Genomic DNA, 12519 nt, shown 5'->3' on the forward strand with positions numbered 1-12519 from the left:
TAATTATGTTAACAATTAATTACCAAGCAAGCTTTTCTTTGCTTATGATGCATAATGTGGAGAATGAAAAATGGTGATTTTAACCCAAATGCTTTTTTGCATTTCAACTTACAGCAAAATTTGTTGTAAGTTGAAATGCTACAAAAGTACACAAAATTGCAAAACCTTTTACATGTAAAACTCATTTCACAACAAACCAAACAGCATTTTGCATGTAAAACCAGTTACATTACAACAACTTGTAGCTACTTATAGGTAACCAAATAGCCCCTTAGTGTTTTCAGCAATGTCAAGACCAGCGGATAAGAAATCATTGGCTTCGACGAGCTTTGGATTCTTGCACACACTATCCCATTGATGATCACTATATGAATAAGACAAAATATTACAAGTATGGAAAATTACAAGTATAATTATCTGATAATTAACCAGCAATTAATGAGTAGAAAATATAATTACATTGAGAGTTATTGTTTGCAATGCAGAAGTTTTGGAGAGGACTTGAATCATAAGCCATGACAAAAGAGTTTGCCATTGAAATAAGAGTTAGAAGGAGGAGATAATGAGTAGCCATGTTAATTAAGCTTCTTTGCTTTGCACTCATGCAAATGATATGTTCCTTGTTTATATAGAGTGTGTATATATATATATATATAAGACGATACTTATGACATTAAAAATTTACAGACTATCATGATTGACATGAGAAGGATGATATTCTTTCTGCCACAAATGATCATTTATTGGAAAAGTAGTCAGAAATGGCGAAGTAGAAAGAAATGATATTTTCCCTAAATTAATTGAAAGTAAACGTCATTTTTAATTTTTCTAGTGTTTATTTTGTAGAAAGCGAAAAAATCTAAAGTGGAAAAAAGTGAGAAGTGGCCGGTTTTTATAAAATTTTACTTAATTCTTTCATGAAAAAATAAATACTGGAGTGGGCTTATTTTAAAATTAGAAAATTGGTACAGTTGAGTAAGTAAGACTTCTCACTTTAAAGTAAATGGACATGAAGTGGGGGAAGTCTGATTTTCCCACTACCTGCCCCAAAGCATTGCTTCTTATTAAGTGAGAGGTTGAGAGATCAACTCTTCCAAACTTGGTCAAATCATAGGAGCAGAATTTTGGTCACAGTAACTTGGGTTACATCATGTGGCCTTTTGCTCTAGTAAAATGATCTTGCCTCCAGCTAGAAGTCTATAGTGAATGAAATGTTTAGACGTCTTTTGTTTGAAATGCAAAAGCTCATGATAGAACTTGGATGCATCTTTGTTTGCATCTTTTTGTTGGGTTATTTGAGATTCCCTCTGATAAGTGCTTGTGCGATAAGAATGTGAAGCGTTCTTTCCTTGTGTTGAGCATTACTTTTCTCAGGTTTTAATGATAATATGGGTGTATTTATGTTACTTTCATGCAGGTAGGGTTGTGAGGCCGAATGTGAGAGAAAGAATCCAATATGGGTCATAATGCACCAATTTGGAGGAAATCTTGCTAAGTTCAAACGCGAAGACATAGGTCGGGTTCGAGATGCTGGAATGTGTGCCAACCTCCTTTTATTCGAGTTAGCACAACTATTTGGAGGGGCACAAAGGCAGTAACCTTCAAGCATTCCGACTTGTGCATATAGAACAAGATCTCCACCAACATGTCCGTTATTGAAGAAACAAAGCGATTCACGACGTAAACGTGTGCCCGTTTGCATTACCTAGATGAAAGCATGGATTTGGGAGTATTTTGGGCCGATACTGTAGTAGGGTACTATAGCAAGAATACTGTACCAACACTGTTCACAGCCGGCCGAGAAAACAGGAAAACAGAGAATCCACACGCCCGTGTGAAAAATCCACAGGGGCGCTCACACGGGGGTGTGGATTCCCTATTCCAGCCCTTTAAAAGCCGATTTCAGCCCCGACTTCAGCATTTTTTTCTCCATCTTTTCCCCAACTTAAAAGAGGACGGCGGCTAGGGTTTTGAGAGGTATTAGCTAGGGCTTTGGAGAGGTTATACGGCTCCGACATCACTCGCCGTTTGGAAGAAGGTTAGTGGGAGAGCTTTCATCGGCACTGATCCGGCGAGGTGTATCCTAGGCCAGACAAAGGGACCCTTGCGATGAGTAGAGGACTCTCCACAAGACCATCGCCATGACTAACGAGGGGGTTTTCTATGGATGCTTTGTTTTTACATTTGATTTCATTGATTGTATCTAGCTCCATGGAGAGCTAAACCCCTAGTGGGTACTTGGGTATTTGTGAACCCTAGGATGTATTTGTTTCTTTGAACCTCTTTATTATGCTTTCAATTAATTGATGTTTATTGTGAGTTACAATCTTGGAGACTTGATTGTATGAATGCTCCCCTAGAGTGACACTAAGGTTGAGAGTTCCTCTTGGAAACTCTTGTGAGTGAGTGACATACCATGAGAGTTAGACAAAGTTAGATTGGAGAGGGTTGAGAGGGTGAGTCGAGAGTAGCGGAGCGTCCCCTTTCCCCTCCGGTGTGATCTATACTACCTTCACGTTCCAAGAGTTTTTGGCTGCCATAATAGAGTGAATGGGCTAAGAGATGACCTTTCCCTGGGGCTTAGTTGCGAGTGCAATGGAGTGAAGCGTTGAAGTGATTTTAGCATCTAGGGCTTAATTGTGGCTAGGGATCTTTCACCTAGACCAAAGGGTTAGGCTTATACATAGGAATAGGGTTTATCACTTGGAATCCCTAGAGCTCAATACAATTCTATGTGAGTGCGAGGTTGAGATGTCAATCAATCTTTCCTCGGGGACATGTATAGAGTTAGGCATGGTTGACCTTAGATTTGGGATCATGTAATTAAGGATTTCCATGACTCATTGTTGCATCAATTAGGAATTATAATAGAGGGTTCTTGCACTTGAAACGATTGTTCTAGGCGGATCAATATCCGGGTATTCCATCTTTACCGATTGCCTTACCTACTCCTTTACTTGTGCCTTCTATCTTGTTGTTTTTATTTTTATTATTTCATATTTTGTCACACTTATCACTATTCATCTTCCACATTAGTTAAGAAACAATTCAAGTGTCTTTATTCCCTACTCTCTGTGGATATGATACCCACTCATCTTGGATTATTACTTCGACACTCGTGCACTTGCGGTTTGCAGGCATATTCGGATGTGTCACCCTCCTATGTGGAAAAAGCCCAAGACTTTGGACCAAGCCCGTTAAGCTTCTTTTGCTCATGTGGATTAAGGGGTGGTATGAAAATCAAGGCAGATGTGAAGAAAGGGTTAGGAGAAAGAACATTGGTTTTTCTGCAGTTTTTCAGAGACCTAGTGTTGTGTTCCATTTCTGCATGATCCTCACTTGTTCACCATTGGATTGAGCTAAAAGTTGGCTTGGAGGCTGGCAAGACATAATTCTACAATATGAACAGTCAGATTATTGTTTGAAGTTCTATAGAAGGAGATCTGAGCCTCGATTTGCATATCAACATTGGTGATTTCTCTCACTTTTGTTCTTGCATATCTTCTATTGTTGATGTGTTTATACTCCTGATTAGTACTCTGTTTTTGTACTATCATTGGAGAGGATTTTATACACCCTATTATCTAGTGGAGCATCTCTTGATGGCCTTGAAGGTCCTGTGGTTTTTACCCTTGATTCGATGGGGTTTTCCACGTTAAGATTGGGTGTTCATAACTGTGAATGTTTGCTTTGATATTGCTCATTCTCACTTCCAAATCGATGCAATTACTGTTATTATGAGTTAATTCTTGCCAGGTTTAAACAGATCTGAAATTTGGCCTTGTTGTTGTTCTATTTTTCTTAATATTCAGGTGACACTCTACTGATTGAAGCCCAACAAAGTGGTATCAGAGCGAGGTTGGTTCGATTATCAAATCTGGTTGTCTTTACTTGAGTGGAATTATGGAAGTTAGTAAAAAGAGAATGATATGCTTAAATGGCACAAACTATCATCTTTCAAAAAATAAAATGAAGGATCTCTTATTTGTGAAATCACTACATCTTCCTGTATTTGCTAGTCATAAGCCAGAATCTAAGAGTTATGATGACTGGGAGTTTGAACATGAGCAAGTATGTTGGTTTATTAGAAAGTTTGTTGATGATAATGTTTATAACCACATTTCTAATGAAAATATAAAGAAAATGATGCAGTTAAAATATAAAGAAGCTAGTTATGTGCTTGATCATTTAAATGAATTTCAAGGAACTGTAGATCAGCTGTCCGACATGGGCATTAAATTTGATGATAAAGTTTTAGGCCTTTGGATACTTAACACCATGCCTGATTCTTGGAAAACCTTTCGTATCTCACTTTCTAATTTAAGAACAAATGGTGTTGTTTCTTTTGAAGCTACAAAAGGAGGTATCTTGAATGGAGAGATGAGAAGAAAGCCTCAAGGTTCATCATCAACATCAGAAGTTCTAGTCACAGAAAACATGGGAAGTTCTAAAAGAAAAGGTCAAGAACAGATCAAGCTATAAGAATCTTGAATGTCATTATTGTGGCAAAACAGGACACATCAAGAGGTATTTGCTATAATTGGAAGAAAAAGAGAAGGGTTAACAAGGGAAACTAAGAGAAAAAAAGGGTAGTGATGATAGCAGTGATCGTGTTAACACTACCATTTCATCTGATTTAATTATTGTCAATGATGAAAACATGATCAACATTGCTAGCAATGTAACAAGCTGGGTGGTTGATAGTGGTGCTTCCTTTCATATGACACCAAGAAAAGAGTTCTTTTCAACTTATACTCCAGGTGATTTTGGAGTTTTAAAAATGGGTAATGATGGTCTCTCTAAAGTTGTTGGCATTGGAACTATTTGTTTGGAAACCAACAATGGCTCAAAGTTAGTTCTTGAGGATGTTAAACATGCACCTGATATCTGACTGCATTTAATCTTTGGAAGTAAACTTGATGATGATGATTACTGCAGTACTTTTCATGATGGGCTTGTGCAAATTACCAAAGGCTCTCTGATTGTAGCTAGTGGTAAGAAATCTATGGGTTTGTATTGGTTGCAGGCCTCGATTCCTGATAGCCATGTGAATACTGTTGAATCAGATAGTTGCTCAGAAATATGGTGTAAGAGATTGAGTCACATTAGTGAGAAATGACTTGATTGTCTAGCCAAGAAAAATTTACTTACTAGGTTGATCGAATGGAGCTAAGTTGGCTAAATGTTAGCATTGTTTGGCTGGAAAAAAATAAAAGTTTTCTTTAAACATCACCATTCTTCAAGGAAAACAGAGTTGCTTAAACTTGCCCATTTAGACCTTTATGGTCCTCTAAAGGAGAAGACTTTTAGCGGTGGAGCTTATTTTGTTAGATTCATAGATGGTCACTCAAGGAAGCGCTAGGTTCGTGTCTTAAAGTCAAAAGATCAAGTGGTCAATGCATTTAAGGAATTTCATGTCACTGTTGAAAGAGAAACAGGGAAGAAACTCAAATGTATTCACACTAACAATGGAGGAGAATATCTTAGTGCTTTTGATACATATTGCAAAAAGCAAGTTATAAGACATCAATGCACACCTCCTAAGACTCCTCAGTTAAATAGCTTGGTAGAAAGAATGAACACAACACTGGTGGAGAGAGTCAGATGTCTACTTTCAGATGCAAGACTACCTAGATCATTTTTGGGGGAGGCTTTGTGCATTGCTGCACATGTCATTAATCTTTCCCCAACTATTGCATTGAATACAGATGTTCCTGATAGGGTGTGGTATGGCAGAGATATCTCCTATAAACACTTACATGTGTTTGGATTCAAATGCTTTGTTCATGTTACTAAAGATGAAAGATCCAAGTTGGATGGCAAGGCTCGACAATGCATCTTTATTGACTATGGTCAAGATGAATTTAGCTATAGATGTTATGATCCCATTGATAAGAAGCTTGTTAGGAGTCGAGATGTTATCTTCATGGAGGATCAAAGCATTGAAGATATTGACAAGACAAAAAAATCAAGGGATCAGGATGAGAGCATAATTGATATAGATCCAACTCCGTTAACAGCTCCACCCAATGCAATTAAGAATGATACTCATGTTGATATGCAGATTGATATTAATGATTATCAGATTGTTGTAAATCCTAAAGCTTCAAATGGCATCGATGCTCCTGTTCATGAAACACCTGGTGATTTACAAGTGTCACTTGTTGAGCAGCCTGAATCTTCACTCAGGAGGTCAGTTAGACAGCATAGTCCTTCTACTTGGTATTCTCCAAATGAATATGTACTCCTAACTGATGGAGAAGAACCTGAATGCTATCATGAAGCCATAGAAAGTAAGCTTAAGGTAGAATGGACTAAAGCAATGAATGATGAAATGCAATCCTTGCTTGATAATCACACCTTTGAATTATTGGAGCTACCTAAAGATAGAAAAGCCTTAAAGAATAAATGGATCTACAAAGTGCAGCAAGTTGTGAATTCATCTTCTCCTCAATACAAAGCTAGATTGGTTATGAAAGGTTTCAGCCAGAAAAAGGGAATTGATTTTGAAGAGATTTTTTTGCGAGTAGTAAAGATGTCCTCCATTTGAGTTATATTGGGACTGGCCGCAAGTCTTGATTTAGATGTTGAACAAATGGATGTGAAAATAGCTTTTCTTCATGGTGACTGAATGAGGAAATTTACATAGAGCAACCTGAAGGATTTGTAGTAACAGGCAAAGAGAATTATATCTATAGGCTGAAAAAGAGTTTGTATGGTTTAAAACAAGCACCCAGATAGTGGTATAAAAAGTTTGACTCAGTCATGGTTAAACAAGGCTACAAGAAGACTTCTTCTGACCACTGCATTTTCATGCAGAGATTTTTTTATTCTGATTTTGCCATTTTATTACTCTATGTTGATGACATGCTTATTGTAGGTCCTAACTCCTCCAAGATTGATCACTTGAAGAAGGAGTTGAGTAAGTCTTTTGAAATGAAAGATCTAGGACCGGTGAAGCACATTCTTGGCATGAGGATCACTCGTGATAGACCTGCAAGAAGTTATAGTTGTCTCAAGAAAAATGCATTGAGAAAGTGTTAAAATGATTCAACATGGCTAAGGCCAAAGCAGTGAGTACACCCCTCTCTACATCTTTCAGATTTAGTGTAAAGCAGTCACCTTCAAGTGAAAGAGAGAAAGAAGAAATGCTGAGAGTTCCATATGCCTCAACAGTGGGAAGTCTTATGTATGTTATAGTATGTACGAGGCCTGATATATCTCATGCAGTTGGTACAGTTAGTAGATTTTTGTCAAATCCAGGGAAAGAGCATTGGAATGTTGTCAAGTGGGTACCATGATATCTTCGAGGTACTTCTGGTATGAAGTTGTGTTTTGGATCTGATGAGCCTATTCTCGTTTGTTATGCAGATTATGATCTAGCTAGAGATATTGATTCAAGAAAATCTACTTTTGGGTATTTAATAACCTTTGCAGGGGGAGTTGTGGCATGGCAATCTAGACTACAAAAGTGCATAGCGTTGTCTACGACAGAGGCAAAATTTATTGCGGCAACTAAAGCATGTAAGGAATTACTTTGGATGAAGAAATTTTTATTGAGCTTGGATTAACCCAACGTCAGTATGTCTTATTTTGTCTGAGCCAAAGTGTCATTCACCTTGGTAAGAATCTGACTTTTCATGGTAGGTCTAAGCACATTGATACAAGATATCATTGGATTCGAGATGTTGTGTAATATAAGTTGCTTGTGTTTGAAAAAATACACACTGATAATAATGGCTCTGACATGCTTACAAAAGTCCTTTCAAAAACAAAGTTTGAGACATGTTGTTCAGTTGTAGGTTTGGAGAACTTCAACACATAGTCGGGAGGGGGAGAATTGTTGGGTTATTTGGGCTTTCCTCCTATATGGAAAAAGCTCAAGACTTTGGACCAAACCCATTAAGTTTTTTTGCTTATGTGGATTAAGGGGTGGTATGAAAAACAAGGCAGATGTGAAGAAAGGGTTAAGAGAAAGAACATTGGTTTTTCTGCAGTTTTTCAGAGACCTGGTGCTATGTTAGATTTCTGCATGATACTCACTCATTTACCATTGGATCATGCTGAAAGTTGGCGTAGTCTGGCAAGACATTATTCTACAATCTGAACGGTCATATTCTTGTTTTGATTCTATAGAAGGAGATCTGAGCCTCAAACTACTGATAAGTGCTTGAGTAGACATATTTTTATATATGTTTTACATGTATTGAGCATCATTTTTACCATGGTTTATGTCTCATATTGTGTATTTGGTGTTCTTTTTATGCATATAGGTTGTGAATGCCTTGAAGAGTAAAAAGGAAGCAAAAGATAGGCTATAAAGACACAATGTTGGGAGATCTCGTTCAATTCAAGGACCAAGACACGAGAGGAGTTCATAAGCGTGGAGATGTGTGCCAACTTCCAAGAAGATTCAAGTCAATTTACTAGTTGGAAGGGCACAAAAGGCAGCCACATCTTCATGTTCCTTCTCTTTGTGAAGATTGCAAGACCTCTCAAAGATACGTCGATGAAGAAAAGTTTTATAGCCTACCACATGGATGTGTGCCCGCACATGTGGCCTCAAGATAAGAGTGTTTGGACCGTGGTTTGTGAAAAGTATCGTAGCAAATTTACTGTAGCAATTTCATTGTGGTAAATTACTGTTCACGCGCCCGCATGAAAATTTCCGCGACCCAGCGGCGTGGAAAAAAATCCACGCAGCGCGTGGGAGCACGTGGCGAGCGCGATCTAAGGCCTATAAATAGTCATTTTGCCCTATTCTTTCTCATCTTTTGTGCGGCTCTTGAGGGGTGAGACGGCTAGGGGTTTGGAGAGGAGGTCTTTGCGGCTTTGGAGGCGCTTCATCACCAACTTTGATCGATTCCTCCTCCGTCATAGCATCAAGGAAGCCACCGGTGAACCTAGCTCGGAGTGGGTCCTTCAAGACGTCGAAGCTCTCCATAAAAGGCCATCAGTTCATATATAAGGGGGTTTATTTCTATGGTTTTTAATGTACTTTTTCATTCATTGATGGTGTGTTTTTGTATGTTGCTCCATGGAGAGCTAAAACCCTAGAGGGTATTTGGGCTTGTGAACCCTAGGATTCTCATCTTTTGTGGAGTTGCTTAGTATTTCTATTTAATTCGAGTTTGATTAAGTTTTAATCTTGTATTCTCATTGCTTGCTTGTTTAATTAATCCTTTGTGGTTGATTCGATTTGCATGATTTGTTACTTTGATGTGAGAGAGGTCTCCATTAGAGTTAGAACTTCAAGGTTAAAAGAGGGTTGAGAGGGTGAGTCATGAGATAGTGGAGTGTCCCCTCTCCCTTCCGATTGAGTGTATTCTATCTCCGTTCCTTAAGCTCTATGCAACCATATTTGGTGTGAGGCGTGAGATTGAGAGATTTCTTCGCCGGGACCTTGTAGGGGGTTAGGATCCTTCGCGGGAATTAGGGTTGGATCAATCTTTAGGAATCGGATACACCTCTTGGAATCCCTAGAGTGCTTTGCAGTCATATGTGGTGTGAGGTGTTGAGATTGAGCGATTTCTCCACCGGGACCTCGTACGGGACTAGTATCGGTGATCGGGAGACCGGATCCGATTATATTTGGATTTCCACGACTTAACTTACTCATCATAAAAACACTTTGCTTATTCGGTACCTAATACTTGAATCCTAGGGGGCATTGCCCGAATACCCCACTTTTATCGATTGAGATCTCCATCCATTTAACCCTTGCATATTCGTCTCCGGTATTCATTTCTTCGCACATTAGATCACCACACCTTTCCATTTACCCTTAGGCTAGAAAGCAGAAAAAAAGTTAGTAGCGAGTCTCCTGTTCCCTCGTGGATTCGACTACCCACTCACCGGGGTAATTATTACTTCGACACCCGTGCACTTGCGGTTTACACGCATATTCGGACGCGTGTCAACTACAGATCAACATCGGTGATTTCTCTTCCTTTTGTTCTTACATATCTTATATTGTTGATGTGTTTATACTCCTAATTAGTACTCTATTTTTGTACTATCTTTGGAGAGGATTTTGTACACCCTATTATCTAGTGGTGCTTCTCTTGATGGGCTTGAAGTTTTTGTGGTTTTTACCCTCGATTCGATGGGGCTTTCCAACTTAAGATTGGGTGTTCATAGCTATGAATGTTTGCTTTGATATTTCTCATTCTCACTTCCAAATTGATGCTGTTACTGTTTGTATTAGTTAATTCCTGCCAAGTTTAAACAAATTCGAAATTTGGCCTTGCTGTTGTTCCATTTTTCTTTATATGCAGGTGACATTCTACTGATTGAAGCCCAACAGTTTTCTCTCATTGAAACAAATTAAAAAGAGCTGAAAAATAAGTTCAAAAATCTAACATTAATTGATGCAGATTTGGTTTTGTGAGCATTAAAACAAATGCAGAAGTGGAAGGTCAAAATTAAAGTAAGCAATTGTGTCTAACCCATGTCAATACTCCCTCCATTCTTAAATACATGTCGTTTAAAGATGTTGCACAAAAATTAAAAATAGCATTAAATTATCTAAAATTTCACATAAAAATTAACCAAATTACTAAACTATGCCTCTCTTGAAAACCATGTATTTTTCTTAGGACTATAAATATTACTCTCTTCATTTATATAACTTAGGAAATTGAAGATAGATAAAATTCAGGAAAAAAACAAGAAGAAATATTGCCTTGATATTGCAAAACGACAACTATTTTGGAATAAATTTTTTTTTTAAAACAACATGTATTTTGGAATGGTGGGAGTAATTAATTAAGACAAAGATTATATAATTTATTTTTTAAAAAAGGAGATTATATAATTCGTTAATCATGGGAAACTGCACCAATTAATTAGCTAACCAACCACACAAAAAATATTAATTAAACAGAGAAACTAATGAACTTTGACCAATATAATATACCTAACCTTCTTGTTAATTAGCTTGGAATTAGTCTTTTGAGTTACCTTCTTCTTTTTATCATCTTAATTTTAGACACAATATAATAATAAATAATAAATTATCATTTGAAATTGATAGAAAGAAGAGATCAATGGAGGCAAATAAGTAAAATACCAATCCTTATAGATCATTTCATCATCTCATATATCATACTTCACTCCCTTTAAATAGCCCTTCCTCTCATGAACTTCATACCACACAAGCTCCATTGATAATTAATTAAGATAGCTTCCCATGTCCTTCTTTTTGCACTCTTAGCTCTCTCTTTCTCTTATTCACTTGCTAAATGTTGACTAATCTGGCTAACGTTGAACTTGGTAAAATGAAATGGTTGAATAATTTTCAAATGAGATTATTCAAGAATACACATTGAATGCTGAGATTACGCATTTTTTTCTGGTAGTTGATCCATAATCTAAAAAGTTTTTTTTTTGTTCCAGAAGAAATTTAAAAAAAAAAGATATTGTAGAACTAGGACAGTTATTGTATGAGGTCTACCCAATGCTAGATGCAGAGGCGCATAATAGATCGATATGAACATCATGAGCTATCCCATAATAAAACCAGTTGTTGCTGATACCTCCTTTTAGACCCTAGTCCTCTCCAAGACTTTTGTGTGGCAGACCTCAACTCTAATGGTACATACTAATTTAATCCTTTTCCATTCATGTGCATGTATGCATGCAACTCTTGATGTAGCTTTTTTACATTGTGTATATCTAATCTTGAATTCATGAATTGTTCTCCTTGCTGTAGTGTTTGTCATTGGCTTTGTTTGCAAGAATCCAAAGCACGCTGCACCCGATGATTTCATTGCACATGGCCTCGATAAACCAGGGAACACATCCAACCCTCAGGGGTTTGCAGTGACACCAGTGTTTGTAGAACAACTTGTTGGGTTGAACACTCTTGGAGTATCACTGGCAAGACTTGATTGCATTCCTTATGGTCTCATTGTCAATCATTATCATCCCTGTGTCACAGAGATCATGACGGTGCTTGAAGGTAAGCTTTATATCGGTTTTGTCACCTCCACTCCCGATTTCAAGTTGTTCGCAAAGATTGTGAAGAAAGGAGATATGTGTTTGTCTTCCCCAAAAGGCCTTGTTCACTTCCAATTCAATTATGGTGCCAAGAAAGCAGTGGCCATTTCAGGCTTAGGGAGTCAAGATCCGGGTGTGGTGCTTGTCCCTAATGCTAATTTTAGTTCTAATCCACCCATTAATGATGGTATTCTTGCTAAGGCCTTCCAATTGGACAAGAAGATTATTGATTATCTTCAGTCTAAATTCTAGCTAGTGAACTAATGCTGTCATTCTTCTATGGGATTTATTTATTGTTGTGTTTATTAGACACTACAAGAGAATTGCAATTTACAAACAGCATTTTCTATTTTTAATCTGTTGCTAAATTGAATTAGCAACGGATTAGAAATGAAAGTTTTCTGTTTCTAAAGTATGTGTTGCTAATTTATTACAAACGAAATAATAGTCCATTGCAGACATTAGCAACAGATTTGTAATAGAAAACAATCCGTTTCAAAATTTTAAATATCATAACGG

General features: G+C 37.4%; 1 protein-coding gene across 1 annotated transcript; it reads left to right on the top strand.

Moving 5' to 3' along the window:
* Window positions 1-10142: 10142 nt before the first annotated feature.
* LOC120278543 (putative germin-like protein 2-1) lies at window positions 10143-12252 on the top strand. The gene is made up of 4 exons (XM_039285309.1): window positions 10143-10196; window positions 11182-11245; window positions 11548-11595; window positions 11714-12252. The coding sequence occupies exons 1-4, from the start codon at window positions 10143-10145 to the stop codon at window positions 12250-12252; spliced, it is 705 nt and encodes a 234-aa protein (XP_039141243.1).
* Window positions 12253-12519: the final 267 nt, after the last annotated feature.

Source organism: Dioscorea cayenensis, chromosome 16 (assembly GCF_009730915.1).
Source record: "Dioscorea cayenensis subsp. rotundata cultivar TDr96_F1 chromosome 16, TDr96_F1_v2_PseudoChromosome.rev07_lg8_w22 25.fasta, whole genome shotgun sequence".
In the NCBI taxonomy this organism is placed as follows: Eukaryota; Viridiplantae; Streptophyta; class Magnoliopsida; order Dioscoreales; family Dioscoreaceae; genus Dioscorea; species Dioscorea cayenensis.